The 20,908-nt window shown below is 50.1% G+C and overlaps 1 protein-coding gene across 10 annotated transcripts in view; it reads left to right on the forward strand.

The window, feature by feature from the left end:
• Window positions 1-20,908, forward strand: part of GRB10 (growth factor receptor bound protein 10) — a 197,208-nt gene that overhangs the window by 139,714 nt on the left and 36,586 nt on the right. For all 10 annotated transcript variants that reach the window (XM_089917928.1, XM_089917926.1, XM_089917925.1 and 7 more), the window contains 3 exons: window positions 11,520-11,676; window positions 19,421-19,536; window positions 20,505-20,573. In XM_089917928.1, coding sequence (XP_089774054.1) covers window positions 11,520-11,676; window positions 19,421-19,536; window positions 20,505-20,573 — 342 coding nt within the window. The remainder of the gene's footprint in view (window positions 1-11,519; window positions 11,677-19,420; window positions 19,537-20,504; window positions 20,574-20,908) is intronic.

The raw sequence follows: 20,908 nt of genomic DNA on the forward strand, positions 1-20,908 counted from the left end.
CGTTACACGACAGAGGGACAGGCAGTGGCAGGGGGGGTGCCGTGTCACAGCCCTGTCTGGTGGTTCCGTCATGCAGCCACCTCTCAGAGTGCAGGCGCGCACGTGGGCCCTCCCTGGGCAGGGGCAGCTGCACACCTGTGTGGGCCTGACCTCCCCAAACGCCGTCTTTGCGTTTCGGACATTTTACTGACCCCAGACGTGATGGAACTGCCTGGTGCCTGCGGATTTGGGATCTTAAGAGTCCTGCACAGTGAAGACAGAGGCTTAATGGAGAAGGAGGAGGGGCCTCCTGATGAGAGCAACCAAGCAAGAGTCCCCTCATGTCATCTTTGTGACCTCGCCTCTGTGGGTGATAGGACACCGGTGAGATGCCGAGTGACAGAGGGGACCCACGTGCCATTATTTTTGCACAATGTGTCCTTTAAACTTTTACATTGAAATAACTTCAGACCTATAAGAGCAGTTGCAGTAATAATACAAAGACCTGTCATAGATCCTTTATTCGGATTCCCTAGTGGCTAACATGCTGTCCCATATGCATGTATGTAGACACACATCTGTATGCACATGTGTATAACTAGTGTATTACAGGGAGCGTAGCACACAGCAGTTTCCGAAATCAGGGCCTGCAGGGATCCAGACCTTATTCACAGTTCATTAGTTGTCCTGCTAATGTTTTATGGCTTCTTTTTTTCTGGTTCGTGAACCAACACAGGACCACCCTCTGCACTGGTTTTAACGTCTCTAATTCCCTTTCACACGGGGGCACTTCCTGGCTGCTCCGCGTCCTTTGTCACATAAGCGGTTACCAGAGCCCCCTCTTTGTTTGTGGGGAGTTGCCTTGGGGCCCCATCAGGTTGTACGTGGCAGAGAGGCCACAGACAGCTGCATCCTTCTCGGGGCAGGAGTTCAGGATGCTGTGATGTTGGTTTCTCCATTATCACCGATGTTGATGTTTATTACCCACGTCTGCTAAGTTTCTCCATTGTGAAGTTGCCATTATCCCCTTGGTAATTAAAAAGTACTGTAAAGGAAGATGACTTGAAACCAGGTTGATACGCTTCCTCCCTCCGACTCCACTGGCTGCTTCTGTCACCTATGGATGATCCTGCCTGGCGATTCCGACTCTCGTTCTGCATTTGTGAGTTGGCCTTGGGCACTGAGGAAGAGCAGCCCTTCTCTCCCAGCTATTTACCTGTGTGTTTCTTTATTTGTCAGTAAGGACACATTATTATCTGATTACAGCCATCGCTTTGACGCTCACATTGTCCCAGTGGGGCTGGTTCCTATCTCCTTGTGACACATCCTCGTCAAAGTACTAACTCGCTTCCTAGCACGAGATTCCCCTTGCTGTGCACTCAGCATGTTTGACGTGTGGGCCTGGGGAGTCCTTTGATGTGAAGCCGTCTTGTGCCCTCACACACACACACACACACACACACACACACACACACACACACCACACACCCCAGTTGTGACAAGCAGAAATGTCTCAGGCGTTGCCAAATGTCCCTCGGGGGGCAAAATCCACCCCTACCCTAACCCCCCATCAGGAACCACCAAGCGATGCTTTCTCTACCCAGGGGTACTGGGCTCAATTCTTCAAACCGATTAGGTAGGAAAAGGTTTCAAATATGCTTTATTTCCTCTGGCAGTACAAGGCTAAAGGGTCACCGAAGGCATGTTTAGGTTTTGTTGATGAAGAATTTAGAGCCTGCACAAAAGTAGAATAGGGGGGTGAACACCGTGTGCCCCCCAGCCAGACCCCACAACTGTGAAGCCACAACCCCCATATACACTGTTGACGCAGATTCCAGCCATCATGTCATTTACCTATAAATTTTTTAGCATGTTTCTGTAAAAGACTGACTTTTTTTTTTAACAGGACCATTAATACCATTGAGACACCCAATTCCTTAATCTCACTAAAGAAATTCCATATTCAAACAGGAATTGCATTTACACTGCACGTTTGCAGCCCTAGTGCCATGAGTTCCCCTGGAAGACATTGCCCAAAAGACAAAGCCTAACCCAGGAAGGGCTTGGCTTTGGGAGTTTGCTCCCACTGAGGGCTCTATCTGGATGGAAAGACCCAGCCTGGTCTGCCCTGCAGGCTTCAGCCTGAATTCACGTTGCAGGGGTACCTGCCCACCAGAAGCTGCCACCTGCCACCGGCAGAGCCGTAGACGGACCCAAGTTATCAGGCCTCTTAGGGATCATCTGGTCAACCCCTGCTGTGGGCAGACAGCTCTCCACGGCCCCCACCCCACCAGGATGGACAGGCCGTGATGGGGCCTCTTTTCCTGAGGACCGGCACTGCCTCTCGTTGGGGGCTTCAGCTGCTTGAAATACAAAGCAGACTCCTAATACCTGGCTTTTCAACTCCATGCTAAGACCAGAAACAGCTAAAAGCCCCGTAGAAGTCTTGGAGCAGAAGCTTCCTGCCAAATGCTCCCTCTTCCTGGGTGACGCCGCAGGGGTCATGGTCCTGCAGTGCATGGGGAGGGGGTTCTTTTAGGCACATGATGCCCGCAGAAGGAGGAGACAAGTGGAGTGTGTCTGGAATGATCATCTGTGGAGTGTTTGCCGTGGGACGGGACTTGCATGCGTTTCTCTGAGTGACACTCACCGTCAGCCTATGTGACAGTCCCTCACTGTCACATAGGCTGGGGATTGAGGGTTGTCCAAGGTCAGAGCGGGTAACTCGTGCAGCGAGTGGCAAGCAGGAGCTTGACCCCAGGGCTGGCAGGTTCACAGGCTCCGTAATTGATGCACTTGGACAGTGGTCGGGGGGACCCGTGGACATCTGGGAGATTGGGGCCAGCACAGAGAGTGTGCTTGGTGAGTTCTTGCTAAGTGGGAGGCTGGAGATTTGGGGATACTCAGAGGATGCCCGCAGGTCCACCGTGCCCCTTAAATCCTGTTTTAAGGAATAGCACGCATTCTGCCAAACACCCGGCATCCCCATTCTTGGAAACGTTTCCCTTATTAGAGGTGGCACTTTAAGAAAGTTGACACCCGGCCATTTATCCTGAGAAAATAATTCAACCCACACATGAGCCACCGAGGCTCATGTACAAAGGCGTGCCAGGGAGCACTTGAGGAGAATGAAAGTCTAGAAGCCGCCGGATGGGCAGCATGACGTTCATGTTGATACAACATGACATGTGAAGAAATCCCTCGCAGGCACTAAAGCACCAAAGAGACATAAAGACCCGGTGGATGTTTATGGTGTAGCGTGAAGCTGCACGGCCCGATTGCAAAACCGCGTCTGCCGTCTGAGCCCAGTCACGTCAGTGCGTCTATTTATAAACGCCTGTGCAAGAAAATACTGGAAGGGCACACTCCAGGACTGTAACAGCAAATCTGGGAGTCGTCAGTGATTGTCAAGTGCTTTCCTTGGTCCCTTAGGCATTTTCCAAATGTGTTACAGTGAAAACCTGTAAGAAAAAACGAATATATCTGTGTACCCTTGAGCAGCTCGGGTTTGATTCGGGCTGTGTGCCCTGGATCCTGCCCGTGAGTGCCAGGCGGTGAGGGTGTCCACAGAGGGGCTCCGGATCTGCGGTTGACTTTCAAGAACTACTTCGTGAGTCCTTTCTAGAACCTTAACTCCTTTGGAAAGGATTGCGAGGACTTAAAATATTTTTATCAGTAATTCTTTCTGAAACATGAAATCAATCGATTATAACTCAGATGCTTATTTCTCTTAAGTCAGTTCGGGTCCCTGTAATGGAGCAGGAAGATAATGATATTCTTAGCCAAGGTGAATAGAACCACGTACTTACGTGTAGCAGCTTCAATTATCATTCCCTGTGGCTCAAAAGAACATCATTGATTTAGACCAGAACTGAAAAAAAATTGGTAGAATTACCTTCTTTTCACTACCATGAACCTGTCCCGGCCCTGGTTCTGCCCTCGCCTGAAGTGCATCTAATTTCACCCATACTCGCTCGGCCTGCCCCATCTGGGGGCTTCAGGGCCCCCCAGAACCAACAGCCTCGTGTAGCTCCTGGGAAGCGTCTTGCTGACAGAAAGGCGAACAGCAGATGCCGTGGTTCACACCTGGGCCCCCGTGGGCCCATCGCCTCCATCTGGGCGAGCTGTTATGCTGTCCCGAGGCTTCCACCCCGCACCTGGTCAGGAGACGGTTCCATCAGCCTTGGAGGGCGTGAACTTGGGGCCCTGGTGTGGCCACTGGGCTCTCAGAGGTGTACCCGCCACGTGCCTGGGCTCAGCTGGCTTTCCTGCTTTCCCTCCCCATGACCCCAGCAGGACCAGGAGCCCCTCAGCCCTTCCCACCTCCTGTCTTCCACAGCCTTGCCTCCCTCTCGATATGTATATATATTTACATCTTTATTGGAGTATAATTGCTTTACAATGGTGTGTTAGTTTCTGCTTTATAACAAAGTGAATCAGTTATACGTATACATATATCCCCATGTCTCCTCCCTCTTGCACCTCCCTCCCACCCTCCCTATCCCACCCCTCTAGGTGGACACAAAGCACCGGGCTGATCTCCCTGTGTTATGCGGCTGCTTCCCACTAGCTATCGATTTTACATTTGGTAGTGTATATATGTCCATGCCGCTCTCTCACTTCGTCCCAGCTTCCCCTTTCCCGCTGTGTCCTCAAGTCCCTTTTGATATTTTTTCTTTATTGAAGTATAGTTAATTCACAGTGTTGTGTTGTGTCAGGTATACACCGAACTGATTCACTTCTACATATGTGTGTGTGTGTGTGTGTGTGTGTGTGTGTGTGTGTGTGTATATCCTTTTTCAGATCCTTTTCCATTATGGTTTATTACAACATATTGAATATAGTTCCCTGTGCTATATATAATAGGACCTTGTTGTTTACTTTATATATAGTACTTTGTATCTGCTAATCCCAAACTCCTAATTGATCCACCCCTCCCTTTCCCCTTTGATAGCCATAAGTTCTCTGTGTCTGTGAGTCTGTTTCTGATTCGTAGATAAGTTCACTTGTGTCATATTTTAGATTCCACATATATATAAGTGATATCACATGGTGTTTGTCTTTCTCTGTCTGGCTTACTTCACTTAGCGTGATAATCTCTAGTTCCATCCATGTTGCTGCAAATGGCATTATTTCATTCTTTTTTATGGCTGAGTAATATTCCATGGTGTATATGTACCACATCTTCTTTATTCATTCATCTGTCGTTGGACATCTAGGTTGCTTCCATGACTTGGCTATTGTAAATAGTGCTGCTATGAACATTGGGGTGCATGTATCCTTTCGGACCATGTTTTTCTGCAGATATATGCCCGGGAATGGGATTGCAGGTTCATATGGTAGCTCTGTTTTTAGTTTCTTAAGGAACCTTCGTACTGTTCTCCATAATGGCTGTACCAATGTACATTCCCACCAACAGTGTAGGAGGGTTTCCTTTTCTCCACATCCTTTCTAGCATTTATGATTTGTAGACTTTTTGATGATGGCCATTCTGACTGGTATAAGGTGGTACCTCATTGTAGTTTTGATTTGTGTTTCTCTAATAATTAGCCATGTGGAATATCTTTTCATGTGCCTGCCTTTCAATATTGACCCTCCCACCGTGGACGCCCCCTCGTGGCCCTTGGATACAGCCTGGCTTCTTCCTAAGTGTTTACCCCTAGCATTTACAGGAGGCTTTGGGAGTTACTGAAAAGCCCAGCTTACATCCTCACTTAGAAAAATGCATTTAAACAGGATCCAGGGAGCTTTTGAACTAAGAAGTAAGTTGGAAGACGAAGAACTGAGACAAAGCCGCTCGAACGCCCCAGTTCAGACCCTGCAGACTCTCTGGGTTTCTCTGCAGGGTTGGGGGCCCTCTGCCCTGCTCAGCCCAGGCACCTGGAGGCTTTTGTCACCCCCCGGGACGTCCTGCACCTGGGACAGGCCTGGGGCAAAGGGCTGAGAATCCTCCATTTGCTGTTTTCACGGGTTGATCTCAGCCGAAGTCAAGAGTCTGTGGAATTCAGGCAAGATCCCGAGCCTGCACGTGCCCAGCAGGGAGTGTCCAGGGCCCGAAGCAGGAGTGCGGGTGACAGCAGGGAGGAGGCCCCAACGTCTCTCTGCCTGCTGGGGACCACGACCGTGGATACGACGTACCTTCAATCCTAACTGTTCTTAAACTCCTTCCTGCACGTTTGCCAAGATTTAGGCTCTTACTTCCCTCTCCATACGATGAATGCATAAAAGGCGTCAACAGAGCTCCAGGAAGGACAGAACCTTCTATTACCACTTCGGGGCTTTTAAGGTGGGCCCTGGTGCCAAGCCAGTCAGAGGGCTAGGTAGCCTGCCTCCCCCTGCTAACCCTGAAACGAAAGGATCTCAGGCTGGTGGCATAATTATGCCCTCTTTAATATTACTTCTTTTTTTAATTCAAAGTTCCTTTCTTTTTATCATTTATACAACAAAAGCAGTACGGTCAAGGAATTTATTACAAATTTCAGAATCAGAATTATGCCATGCAGATGGCCTACGTTCTCATATTTTATAAGTATTGAAGTGGCTGTTGCCTTGAAATTGATTTGCTCTTTTCTCCGTTTCTTTTTTAATTTTTATTTTATATTAGAGTATAGTTGACTTACAATGTTGTGTTAGTTTCAGGTGTACTAACAAAGTGATTCAGTTATACACATACATGTACCATAAGTCCCCTACATACAAACCTTCAGGTTGTGAGCTTTCAGAGACGCGAACGTGCATTTGCATGTCCAGTCACATAAGTTAGTTCACGTGTCTGGTGTACATTGTCCCGTGCTTGCGTCTCCCTCCCTCCCACCCTCCCTATCCCACCCCTCTAGGTGGTCACAAAGCACCGAGCTGATCTCCCTGTGCTATGAGCTGATCTCCCTGTGCTATGCGGCTGCTTCCCACTAGCTATCTACCTTACGTTTGTTAGTGTGTATATGTCCATGCCTCTCTCTCGCTTTGTCACAGCTCACCCTTCCCCCTCCCCATATCCTCAAGTCCGTTCTCTAGTAGGTCTGTGTCTTTATTCCTGTCTTACCCCTAGGTTCTTCATGACATTTTTTTTTCTTAAATTCCGTATATATGTGTTAGCATACGGTATTTGTCTTTCTCTTTCTGACTTACTTCACTCTGTATGACAGACTCTAGGTCTATCCACCTCATTACAAATAGCTCAATTTCGTTTCTTTTTATGGCTGAGTAATATTCCATTGTATATATGTGCCACGTCTTCTTTATCCATTCATCCGATGATGGGCACTTAGGTTGTTTCCATCTCTGGGCTACTGTAAATAGAGCTGCAATGAACATTTTGGTACATGACTCTTTTTGAATTATGGTTTTCTCAGGGTATATGCCCAGTAGTGGGATTGCTGGGTCATACGGTAGTTTTATTTGTAGTTTTTAAGGAACCTCCATACTATTCTCCATAGTGACTGTATCAATTTACATTCCCACCAGCAGTGCAAGGGTGTTCCCTTTTCTCCACACCCTCTCCAGCATTTATTGTTTCTAGATTTTTTGATGATGGCCATTCTGACTGGTGTGAGATGATATCTCATTGTAGTTTTGATTTGCATTTCTCTAATGATTATAGTCGGTAACTCTTCTTGCCTGTTCACTCGATGCCAGCCCCTGTGTGCCAGCTGTTGTACAGTACCACTGTACTTTTCAAGGTACTGTACTGTAAGATTAAAAATGTTTTCTTTATTTTTTGTGTGTTTTTTTATGTATTATTTGTGTGAAAAGTATTGTAAACCCATCACAGTACAGGACTATAGAGCCGACTGTGTTAGTTGGGTACCTAGGCTAATCTGTTGGACTTACGAACAAATTGGACTTACGAACGTGCTCTCGGAACGGAACTCTCGTATGTAGGCGACTCACCACATCTATTCTTTGTCAGATTCTTTTCCCATATAGGTTATTCTTAATAAATTATTGTTTTATTTTTAAAAGCAATTAGCTACTTAATTTCCTTTGTGGTGCAGAAACAGAAGTTGAAGTTTCAGTGGTTGGTTTTTCCAATTGAATTGTTCCCGGTGCATCTTACCCGTCATGAGGTTTGCTTTCTCAGAACCGCAAACCTGAGTCAGTCGTGGCTGTCAGGATCCCGCCATCCCCACCCACCGCTGCTGGGTCTCAGGCCTTCAGTGGGAACCTGCCTTGTCCCCAGGTCCTTGGTCCATCCGAGGGCACCCCGGAGGCAGGCACAGGTGGCTGGGAGCTTTTCAGGAGAGGCTCCCATTAGCCCAAGGCAGGCTGACCCTGTAAGGCTGACAGATTCCCCATTTTACAGACGAGAAGGGTGAGGCACAGAGAGGCTGGGCCACTAAGCCAAGTTCCCACGGCTAGTTGGTGACGAGGCCGGACTGCAGCGGGTCTGATTCTAGAACATCTCCCCTGAAGCCCCACCTGGGCCAAGGGGGCCATGAGTGATGCTTCACCTTCCATCACTGGGGTCACAGAGCCAGGGAGGGTCTGGGCCGGGCTGGCGCTGTGGATCTGCACTCTGAGTTCTCCCTCATCCTGGCAGGACCCAGATCCACCCGTGTGTTCCCTGGAAGTTTTACCCCAGATACATATGTGCCCTTGGCATTGATCTCCTGGCTGAACTGGGAGTCGGTGGGGCGGAGGCCTCGGCCAGCTCGCAGGGGAGGCGCTTCTGCATCCCGCCCTCACAGGATGGGCGAGCATCCGACCTGCGGGCCTCAGCCTGCTCCCTGGCATCCTTCGGCCCAGGCCTGTCGCGCTGAAGGTTGAGATGGAAACCCTCGTTTGCTTTCAGAATGAGCCCCGGCACCGCCCAGGAGCTGGCTGCAGAGCCAGTGGGCACAATGCAAAATGCTGCTTCCGGAGCTGCCGGCTCTAGAGGCACAGTGGGGACAGCTTCCTTTGTGCGTGTGTATTCGTTACAGATACTGTCACCTGGAGCTCCAGACGTGCTCCCAGTGTGAGATTGCAGGGGTGTGTGGTGGCTTGCTTGTCTGTCTGTCTGTCTTGGGGCCTGTTTCGCCTGTGGTCAGCAGGCCCTGGTGAGTTGGGGGAGGTAGCTGGACAGCGCTACCAGGAGCAGCATGGACAGTGCAGGATTCGAGGTCCTGTCCTGGAGCCTGTGTCCCTCTGTGTCTGTCCCTGTCACAGGCCTGCAGCCCGAACCCAGCTTCCCCTCCTGGCCCTCCACCAGCCGGCTCTGGGGATCTGAAAGCCGGGGATGTGGCCATATGACAAAGCACATCTTAGATTTTAATACTCAGACTATATATAGACCTTCGGGGGCATGGCCTTGGAGCAACAGAGAAGTGAGGGAGAGAGTTTAAAGAAAAGTGCAGTAGGGCTGAAAAGAAGATTTAAAAGCTGGTGCTATGGATGATTTGGGCAGGAAAAGACTTGGAGAGAGAGATGGGAAACACACTTCAACCTAATTTAAGTTTCCTAGGGAAAATAATGTTCATTGTAGTCACAGATAAGCTCACTTAGAAACTTAGGAAAGAAGGAAAATTAGGGTAGTTGATTTGGGTGGTTGTATGCACGCACTGCTGTAGCATACATTATATATGTATGTAATTATGTATAATTAGCATATATATAAGGAATTGTATGAATTCATTGCTTTTTTAAAATTTGTTTTTCTTTTATGTTAATGCATTTGTTCTTACAAACTGTTTACCTATAGACCAGAGACATCTTCTGTGTTGAAAGTAAATTTTATTTTTATATACTTAGTCATGACAGCTGTGTTTGCATATTTAATTGGTTTTGGAGAAGTAGAGCTGTCATTGAGTGAAACATCAATTCCAGAAAAGACAGGGGGTGGATTTCTTTAAAGATAAATGTGAGCTGTAAGCAGGCCCCTCAGTCCTGACCCAGCCCAGGTTGGGGGGCTGGCAGAGAGGTGGCAGGAACAGCGGGGGCAGGGGACCCTGCCCTGCTAAAGGGCTCTGTCCCCCGGGCTGGTCCTGCCTCCCCTCCGGCTGAGTGAGCCCTACGTCGGCTGGGACGGTCCTTGTGGGAACGTGCCATCCCCGTGGGACGTCATCCCAGCAACTCACTGCCCTGCCAGACTCTGCGCTGTGGAAATAAACGTTCAAAGTCTGCACTTGATCAAAAACACGGGAAAAAGGACGGAGAGAGAGACAGACAGACAGAGAGCTGCGGCCAGTTCTTTAAGACCAGCTGACACTCAGGACACAGAAAGCTCCAGCTCCGAACTCGCAAGTGACAGCATGGGTTGCGGGGATCAAGGTTGCTGAGCGATTTGGCAGACAGGCCTGAGCTCCGAGAACACACGTGCTCAGACTGAGTGTCCTGCCTGGTAGTTCACTGCCGTGGGAAAGAACGAGCAGGGGTTTTTCTGGAGTGTTGGTCTGAGCCTTGTGTTGTCGTTGGGTTGTCATCACCTCCGCCTCGGGCGGGGGCGCCGGAGTGGGAGTGGGGGGCGATTGCATCAGGCCCGGCCAGGGACCTGATTGGTCTGCCCCTCGTGGCTTGATTCACGAGCTAGAGGACCGAGCCCGAGGCAGCCTCATAGCCGCTTCCCTGCTGTCCAGAGACAGCCTGCCCGCCGGGGCTCCGTCCCCACCATCGGTGCCCGGAGAGGGGTCCCTCCCTGCCAGGGACAGTGGGAGAAGGCCGGGACACACTCCCCTGCAGGGACAGTCTCGATTTAAAATGCCGTCTCGTTCCTCGGACTGCTTTTTCCATGCCGTTGAGGTAAGATTTCTTGAAGCATCTCACGTTTCCCCTAAAGGCGGCACCCCGTCAGCTCTGCAGCTGGCGCAGGGTAGGTTTTCGGTCCTCTGGATTTCTGCTTGGCCAGCCCCTTGCCTGGGAGCTCTTGGTAGGTCATGGCTTTGAACAACACTGGGAAAGCTAAGGTGGCTTGTAATTTTGTAGGGGGTGGGGCCAGCGGGTTTTGTGACTGCTCTTACTGTGCCCATCTTTTTAGTATTTTCAATTCCAGCATATTCACATTACTTCTCCTCACCTTCTCCCTACACCTCAATGAGCACGAGGTGAGTGGCGGTGACAGGAGGAGGCACTGGGTGCCGTCTGCTGCACTGAGGACCCTAGGAACGGAGAACAGCTGGAGTCACGGAAAGTTAGGATTTCTGCGGGCCTTCTGTTGCTTTGTTTGTTCTCACAATTGCTTCAAGTGTAAAATGTCCAGTTCCAAGACCGCCAGCAGTATTTTAAAGGAATTCTGTCGCTTCCCAAGACAGGTGGTAGAGAAGTAGCTCACACACTCTGGTTTGGCCACGTGTCCCCACGGTGTCTTGGGCGTTGTAAGAGCCTGTGTTGTGATCCCACGGTGCCCTGCGCATCCACGGGTGGGGGGGGGGGTGCGGAGAAGGGAAGGGGAGTGTCGATGGGCGTGGCCTGCAGACCCGCAGCCTCTGGTCACCTGCCGCCTAGAAGAACAATTATACGTGTGTCGGAGCGCTGCTGTCTATACATTTCCTGTTTATTTTGTTTCAGTGTTTATTTCTGAAAACCCGAGGTTGTTCATCTGTAAGTGTCACCGCCTTGTGTTGCAGGATGTTAAAGTCTTTAGCGAAGACGGGACGAGCAAAGTGGTGGAGATACTGGCGGACACGACAGCCAGGGACCTGTGCCAGTTGCTGGTTTACAGAAGTCACTGTGTGGACGACAACAGCTGGACGCTGGTGGAGCACCACCCGCACCTGGGATTAGGTAGGGAGCAGCTCCGGGTTGGGGGGAGCAGCTCCGGGTAGGGGGGGAGCAGCTCTGGTGCGGGGCAGCAGCTCCGGTGGGGGGCAGCAGCTCCGGGTTGGGGGGAGCAGTGGGGTGCTGGGTGGGCCTTCAGGTGAAGACCTCTGCCGCCAGATGCCAGACTGTCACTGCGGTGTCCCCTGCCAGCCAGCGTAGCAGGCGGTCTGTGTGTTGTCCTCCATGCTCCTGCCTCTTTTTCCTAAAATCTCACCTTCCTCCCTCCCAGGCCTCTCTCCCCTGGTGCTTTCAGAATCTCGCTCTTGCACAGTTTGAAGCAATAACTCCCAAGAGCTCAGCCACAGGAGGAGGGAAGGGTCCCTGTGACTTGTCCGCAGGAGTCACTGTGAGGGGCTCAGGGGCTCGCTGCACGCCTGTGGTCTGGGTGTGCAGCCGGAGGCACCCTGGGGAGATCCTGGCATCACTGCAGAGAGCAGCTCTCTACCTGACGGGGTCGGGGAGCCATGGTGACAGCCTGTAGGAGGGCACGGGGAGGCCCCCGGGAGTCGAGGGGTGCCATAAAGCAATGTCACCTAAGCTTGAGTCTCACACAGTGTCTCTGAGTGATTCGAGAGAGCAAGAGATTATTTTGAAATAGGTACTAATTACAGAACTTATTGAGGTCTTTGGTTTGTTTGTTTGGCTTAGGCGGCTTATTTTCAGGTAAAGAAGCTTTTCAGACTTTCGTTTAAATTCTTTTTGGATAACGTACGGTGCTTCCGAATCATAGCCACATATTTAAAACTAGAATTTTTTCTAAATCAACAGCTCTATTTTCTTCTGTGTCTTGAAGGAGAGAAAAACTACACAGCTTGCAAACTTCTTCCCATAGTTTAACATTTTTCTCTTGACCTTTAAGAATGACAAAGAAATTGAAATTAAGCCTCTAGGTCTGGAATATTCTTTCACTACATGGCATTTGGGCAACTCATATCGTACAGTCTAAGGTTACATGACACGAGGTACATTTGAGTTGGCGTTGCTGGAGGTCACGTGTTCTGGCTCCCCTGTGCTATCACACAGTGTGCGTTGTAAAGTGAACGCTAAGAACTCCACCTTGTTGCTTTCCTGTCACTACGGATCTGCAGTGCACTTGTGTGTCATCAGATACTTTGTCCTTTGTCCCCAGCAGCTTTCTCCTGACAGGTACGTTCAGTGGTGCCACAGCACAGCGACCGGCTGGCAAGCTCCAGCTTGGGACATCCGTGAATGGTCCCGAGGGGTCTGATAGGGTCACCAAAAGCATCAGTTGGCACACAAGTAATTTGGAAACTAAACAGTAGTCGGAACCCTGCAGTTTTTATGCACACACATGCACACACAGATACATATACACATGCATGCATACACGTGTATATATACCCATACACATGCATACACACACACACAGAGAATTACAGTAAGTCCCCTACATACAAACCTTCAAGTTGCGAACTTTCAAAGATGCAAACGTGCATTCCATCAACGTCAGGCGTGAGTGAAGTTGCAGCTTGCCCTCCTTCTCCTGTCGCTGTCGATCCTTCAGCTCTGCCATCTCCCACCTCCTGTCCCTCCTCCAGTCAGTAACTCTCCTTCCTGTTCACTCGATGCCAGCCCCTGTGTGCCAGCCGTTGTCCTGTTCCACTGTACTTTTCAAGGTACTGTGCTATAAGATTAAAAATGTTTTCTTTACTTTTTGTGTGTGCTTGTTTTTATGTATTATTTGTGTGAAAAGTGTTATAAACCTATCACAGTACAGGACTCTACAGCCGACTCTGTTAGTTGGGTACCTAGGCTAATTTTTTGGACTTATGAACAAACTGGACTTACGAACGCCCTCTCGGAACGGAACTCGTTCGTATGTAGGGGACTTACCGTAATTTAAAAAATGCATGTGCATAGTTGGAGCCAAATATAATTAATGAATATTGTTGAAAGACCATTCAAAAGTCTGACTGTGCTTTTAATTTGAAAAGAACTATGAAAAAACTTCCGTAGACATTATAATACATGAATATCACTGTACACACCTAGAGAACATACGGAATGGATGCAGATACACAGAACATTGTCACATAGGGACTGCTTGAGAAATTCTGATTCCATTGTTTCTTGTGGTAGCACTTGATTTCTGCAGCATCGTATGGTAGCCGATAAACTTGGTGATTCCTCAATCACATGAAGAAAATTTATTCTGAGGGAGTAGAATACGAAATGCACACGCAGACACTACTCTCAGGGATGTGACATCCATATGTTTTATTCTGTATTCTTTCTCTTATTCACAGATGGATTGACATACTCCCCTTTAAGGGACAATAGTTTATTATAAAACCAAGTAAAAAGGGAAGAAAAGAAAAAAAGGAGAGGGGCAAGTAAAATGATGAAACAAATAAAAAATAACATTTGGATCAAATTTTAGATCCTGTTTGACAAAAAGGAATCAGTGAGCTGAACTGCAGGTGCATGAAGCCCCCTTAGAGGAGTCTTCCTCCCTTTCTCCCATGAGCTCCTTTCTCATGAGCAGCGAGGGGACACAATGTCCTGATGCCTGGGTTCTGCAGAGGGTTTTGCAGGTGTTAGTTCCACCAAGTCGGTCATGCCCTCCTGCAAGGGCAGGGCCCAGGGAAACCTCCCACTCACTCTCCACACAGAGCTCATTGCATCCCCGGCCCTGTGTCTTCCCTGCCTGTTCTTTTGTTTGTGATCCAAGCCTATGATTTAATATTGGTTTTGATCCGTTAAGTTGTTATTTAGGTGAAAATCCTCTTCCTTCCGTTATCCACCAGCATGTAATGGTCAGATGCCCAGTGGTGGGAAGAGGAAGGTCCAGTTCCCTGTTTCATGCCTCCCGTGGGGCAGGGCTGTGGGAGTGCCTTTCACAGCTCCCTGTGGTGTTTCAGCATAAACCCTCTTGGGTGGGGTGTGCAGCGTTCTCCGTGATTGACAGTGTCCTGGGCGTGTTCCTGGGTCCCCTGGCACACGAGTCCGCCGCCCCCATTTTCAGGGCAGAGCCACCAGCCCTACCTCCCCAGTCACTGATTCTCCCTTTAGAAGGTCACTTTCTCATGGGGTGTACGTCAGGGATGCTCCTGGGACCTGCACATACACGAGGCTGGCGGCTCAGGCCGAAGGGAGATGATGCTTGCAGATCCCTAAGGCCGGTGGTTCCACCAGTCCCCAGTAATGGAGGGGTGAGCGGGCCACTCTTACAGCACTGAGTTGATGTATAGCCTTAGAAATTGAGGATTTCCAAGCACAGTTACGATGCCGATCTTTGCAGCTAGATATCATATCCTTAACGGTATTAAACCTTTTCGCGCTCAGAAACGAGCGATGATTTAGGAGACATGGGGCAGTTTCCAGGACGGCCATTCGAAACGGCTTCCTTTCCACTAGCAGGAGATCACGTGCGTGTGTGAGGTCCGCAGCCCCCGAGGGTACCCGCGGAGCCAGAGCATCAGGCTCACGGAGGGGCAGGAGCCGCGGCAGCTGCCAGCACGGGCAGCATCTCTTGCTGGAAGGACCTTCTCTGCCATCTCTCTGAACTGGGCTTGTTGCCAGAGCCGGGTCCAAGGGCCCTTCCTGGTCCCCAGTGTGGGCTCCTGCACCACTTGCTGGTTTGAAGAGTTGGGGCAGAGCCCTGAGTGCATAGTGGTCTTAGGTGACCGTGTCCTGTGTTTCCTGATTTCCCGGGAACTCATACCTTTCCTGATCTCTCCAACCATTACTGGCCCCAAAAGTCCAGCCCGGATGGGATGTTTCGGCTCCAGTATTTTGGGTAGAGCTCAGACGTGGAACCACTGTCCCCAGCCAGTGCCACCGGACAGCCCCCGAGTCCAGCCAACAGGGGCTGGGATGGGGCCGTTGCCTTGGGAAGCGTTGCCCTCCTGTCGGCAGGTGAGCAGCCAGGCTCACTTCAGCCAGGACACCTTAATAGGTAGAGGACCTAGGGATGTTACACAGCCAGCCTGCAGCTGTATCAAGTACACAAACTATATTTTAAAGGAATCTCGAAAAAGAGGAACTTTGGCATAAAAAATAGCATCTTGGTGCCCCCCGTGAACTTGAAAATGGGCCCACCTGTAAACTCTATCCCCCTGGGAGTGCAGCGGCTCCCACAGGCGGGCCCTGAGTGACCACGGGCGTCAGAGTGGGTCAGCGGGAGAGGCTGGGACTTAATTTTAAGACTGGGGCACCGTCACCAAGGAGGGTCACAGCCAGGTCCTGTGCATCTCAAGGATTTGGGGGCTTCTGTTGTCGTGTGAATCAGGACGAAACACCTCAGGAAGAAGCAGGAACCCTTCCTCGGGCTGTTCACTGCTCTGGGTTTGTTCCTGGTCAGATGAGAAGGGCGTGACGGCCGCCCTGTGGCGTGACCGGCGCATCCAGATGCTGACATCTGCACAGACGGGCCGGGGAGAAGCGGCTGCCTTGCCTTCAGCCTTGGGGCTCAGAGCGGCCTCTGCAGGCTGATCCTTTTCTATCTCTGTCTCTGTGTCTGTTACCTCTGAAAGGCACCAAATGACACCCTTTCCCCACTAAAATACACACCTAGCGGGAAGGCTGCTTACGGGGCAGATCCAGACGTCAGGATGTTTGCTGTGGGCGTGTTCTGCTGCACACAGCTCCGCACAGCCCGGGAAACCCTGGGCAGCTGTTCAGCGCTCCCGTCTCTGTGACGTGGGCTGCGCCGGGCGGTGAGGGGCTTCAGGGGGCGGTGAGGTGGGATGCTGACGCCTCCCAGCGCCCTCGGCTGGGTGCTGGGTCTGCCAGCCCCACCTCACCCCTCGGGACCGCCCGGGTTTCTGCTGAGGACTCTTGTGTCTGCTGCACGGCCCCAGAAGTAAGATACGCTGCTTTTTTTAGTTGAAGTGTAGTCGATGTACAGTGTCGTGTTCATTTCTGCTGTACAGCAGAGCGACTCAGTTACACACGTATATACATCATTTTTTATATTCTTTTCCATTGTGGTTTATCACAGGGTATTGAATATAGTTCCCTGTGCTCTACAGTAGGACCCTGTTGTTTATCCATCCTATATATACTAGTTTGCATCTACTAACCCCAAACTCCCAATCCTTCCCTCTCTCTCCCTCACTCCCCCTTTGGCACCACAAGTCTGATCTCTGTGTCTGTGAGTCTGTTTCTGTTTCATAGATAGGTTCATTTGTGCCATATTTTAGATTCCACATATAAGCGATATTATGTGCTATTTCACTCAGTATGATAATCTCTGGTTGCATCCATGTTCATCATTTTATTTTTTTATGGCTGAGTAATATTCCATTGTATATTTGTACCACATCTTCTTTATCCATTCCCCTGTTGATGGACATTTCGGTTGTTTCCATGTCTTGGCTGTTGTGAATAGTGTGGCTATGAACATAGGGGTGCATGTATCTTTTTGAATTAGAGTTTTGTACAGGTATATGCCCAGGAGTGGGATGGCCATAATTGAAAAGTCTGCAAAATATGCTTTTTTTTTTGAGCTGTCTGAGTTTTAAATGTCTTTCATGTGGAGCACGGCGGCGGCATAGATGCTCGCCTTAGTTCCGGAAATCAGAAAACTACAAATACCCTTTGAGGAACGTCTTCCTCTTCCATTTGTACAAAAAGTCCTTTTGGATGAAAAGTCACATGGCAGTTTTACTTAAGGCCATTGTGATCATATGACATTTGTAGCTGGTGATGTGAGCGTTTAATACTATTGCCTGAGGTCATCTGAAAATATGTGTCTTTAGAATCATAGAGAAAATCAGACCTGGACAAAAAGAGCTTTGAACTGAGGTTGTCCCAGTGGCCTTTTAAAAGCTGTGAGCACAGGTCCCGGGCCTTCAGTGGGAGGCCAGGCCAACAGCTCTGGCATCTCTGAGGAGCTCAGTCCTGGTCCCACCACTGGCCGCAGAGGGTGTAGCAGCCTTGGTTTCCACCTGTAGGTCTCCCAGGCCTTGTGGGGTCAGCGGAGTGGCCTGGGGCAGAGAAGCACCTCCTGTCGGGACCGCTGACAGTCTATTCATGCTGCTGTATGCGGCTCTACCAGGGTAGCTAGGCCTGGGAAGAGAGGAGCCTGCCTGGGATGCAGCATCCTGGGGCCCCATCGAGCCGGTGGCTCCCGCTGGGAGGGCCCTGTGCCCCTGAAGTTCGACATCTGCCTTGTCCTCCCTTAGGTCCACCCCGCTCTTTTCTTTCTCCTTATTTTACCTGGTAAAAAAATTTTAATTCTGTAAACCAACCATCAGCAGGTTATTGGGTCATAGTTGTTTTTTTCCCCATAACCACAGAAGTGTTTTCTCTGAACAAAAATCTCAAGGAAAGTCATGGGTTTGTCTTAAATGAATGACATTGTGCTAACCCCTATCTTGGCAGCAGACATAGCTGTTGTAACCGTGCTCAGGCTGCCCCTGGTTCTTCCCCTCTGTCCTGGGGGCGTCATCGGGCAGGGTGTGCGGTTCCTGAATTGCTTGCCAGTTCCCACATCATCTGGGGACCAGTGGGCCTGTCTGTGGCCCACTGGTGGTGCCAGGTCTGGCCCTTCCTGAGGTGCCTGAGCTTTCTGTTCATCATGGGGAGGAACTTCAGGCTTTAACTATGTCTCTACCGAGGACAGCCTGTCCTCGTGTGCCCTGTGTGCCAGCGGGGCCCGGCTCAGACCACTGGCCTGGTGACCGTGTCCTTCGTGGACAGGAGTTCTCCCACGTTCTGAGATGGCTTTGACTCAGGAACGCTTTCACCCTACACCTCATCCTTCCTGGAAGACAGGACTCTCTGGGGATTCCGCGCTGGCTGTGTGAAAGGAAGCGGGAGCTGGGAAGGGCTGACGGAGAGTTCGTGTCAATTTCGTGGCATCTCCTGCTCCGCCGTTTGGGCCTCAGTTCACACATCGAAGCCGCCCTGGGCTCGTTTGCTCCTGTCGCGTATCCCGTTATTGAACGTGTTTGGTTCCCTGCTGCCCGGTCAGCAGGCTGTGCAGGGACACGTGAGGGCATCAGGCCATGTGCCTCTCATGTTCCGCGTGGAGCCAGAGTGCTCAGACTGTGAGGGAAACACCGCCCCAGGGTGATGCCGCTGCTGAGTCAGGCACCGAAGCGTGTGTGTCCGTGCATGCTTCCCCGAGTGCTGTGCCACGTGTGTGTCCTTCCCAGCGGCACAGTCCCGCTGTGAGAACAGCTCCAGGGTGTGCGTGATTAGCGTGGGCTCCAGCGGACAGCCGGGCGTGGGGACGGGCTGCCTGCTGGTAGCCCACTCCCTCCCGTGTTACGCCCTAACACCCTCCTAGGCAGCTGAGTTTCACGAAATCAAAGCCGTCCTGCTTCTGCCCCGCACCGCCCACCCACCCGCCCGTGCGTCCTCCTTGCTCAGAGCCTTCCCACTGTCCTGTGTCTTGGGACATTTTCCCAGTCATCAGAGTTCCTGTTCTTTCCAAGAGTTGACACTTCTTAATTTAAAGGCAGAGTCATCTGCGCAGAGTCTTTTGTTGATGCCAAATTGAGAAGAAGTATATGAAAGTTAGGACTGACCTGAGTTCCTCATACTCTGTGTCCTAAGACCTCCTATGCGTTTGAGGTAACACATTAAAGAGAGGTTTCGATTTACTTTTGGTTCTTGACCTCGTCTTTGCTCACGAAGTTTGAAGAGGAAAAGAAAAGTCAAGCAGATTTTGTAATTGGTTGTGAGGCTGCCTTGAAGGTTCTGCCTGTTTATCTCACACAGTACTTTTCCTCTGCAGAAAGGTGCTTGGAAGACCATGAGCTGGTGGCCCAGGTAGAGAGCACCATGGCAAGTGAAAGTCAATTTTTATTCAGGAAGAATTATGCAAAATACGAGTTTTTCAAAAATCCCACGGTGAGTCTTTTCTCTTTGAGTCTGGGGTTTGGAACTCTTGAAATCTTGCAGTTTATACTTGAGTTTCGTAGTAGCAGGTCACAAAATAACTGAGATGGCAGCGGGTGGCAGTTGGGTTTGAGAATCTGAGTGGCTAGTTAACTAAGCAATCCTGGCTTGAAACTGTCTCTCTGATGCTTAACTAAATGTCTCTGTTCTGGCCGGAGCTAACCATCACCTTCTCCCAATAGCTGGAGTGGGAGAGGGGCTTAGTCTCTAGGAGTAACTTAGTCAAATACTCAGCAAAATAAAAACTCATTATTCTCTGCAAATAGCAAGTATTACTTTGGGATTATTGGGAGAAGAATCAGTGGAGAAATCAAAATCCAGGTGGGTTGAGCTACTCCTTGATTTTTCTTTTCTATTTTTTGCGGGGCGGGGCCCTTGCCTTGTGGGATGTCAGGATGGAGCTTGTACCTGCCGTGGTGTGAGCGCCAGTCCTAATTCTGAGTTACAGCAGCAGCAACTGGGGGGGGGGTCGGTCCCAGCATCAACTTCTGGTTCTGATAGTTTAGCTGCTTTTTCATTGAAAGGAAGAAATTTGGTAACTACTTTTGGGTGATGCACCAGAAAAGGCCTCTTCACATCTCTGTGCGCATCTCCTAGTTTCAGGGGTTCTTTATCTCATGCCACGCCTCTGTGTCCCTGAGTTAGGACACGCGGCAGCCCTCTGCCTTGGTGCACTGCCAGACGTGGGTCATAGTGGGCATCACAGACACTCCAAACTTGGTGCAGCGTTGAAGGGAAAATGCAGCTTGTTGAAGGCAGTGTTTCCATTGTGCGATAAAGGAACAAAAAGCACTGTCATTTTAAATACAAATTGTACATAATTTTACCTGGAGGAAAGTTTTCAGTACTGGCATACCTGTAAGTATGCTTTTCCCCACTCTTAAGCTAACCTCTGACATCTTTGTTTTTCCATGGCCTAGAATTTCTTCCCAGAACAGATGGTTACCTGGTGCCAGCAGTCAAACGGCAGTCAGACCCAGCTTTTGCAGGTACTGGGCAAGAAGAGGCTTCTGCTGGAGTCTCTGCGTAGAAGCTCTCAGGCTGTCCTGGGGGCCTGGTAGGAACTTGGAGCGGTTGCATTGTTACCCATGTACGAGCCTTGGCCCCTCGTGGAATTTAGAGTCACCAGAAATGAGTGCTTCCCTGGGAAAGCTGCATGTAGCCAGGCTCCTTCAAAGCAAAACAAGCACTTAGAAACAGGATACACTGACCTAGAGGCCATCGGGTGCCTCTCCACGCTTACTGCTGCCTCATGCTGTCCCGGGAAGTTGGGATATTCCTCTGCACCCCTAAAGACGTGTCTCTTAACGGCACGTTAAGTAGT

Source organism: Delphinapterus leucas, chromosome 9, assembly GCF_059928025.1.
Source record: "Delphinapterus leucas isolate spDelLeu-1000000601 "Yukka" chromosome 9, BTC_Dleu_Yukka2, whole genome shotgun sequence".
Lineage (NCBI taxonomy): Eukaryota > Metazoa > Chordata > Mammalia > Artiodactyla > Monodontidae > Delphinapterus > Delphinapterus leucas.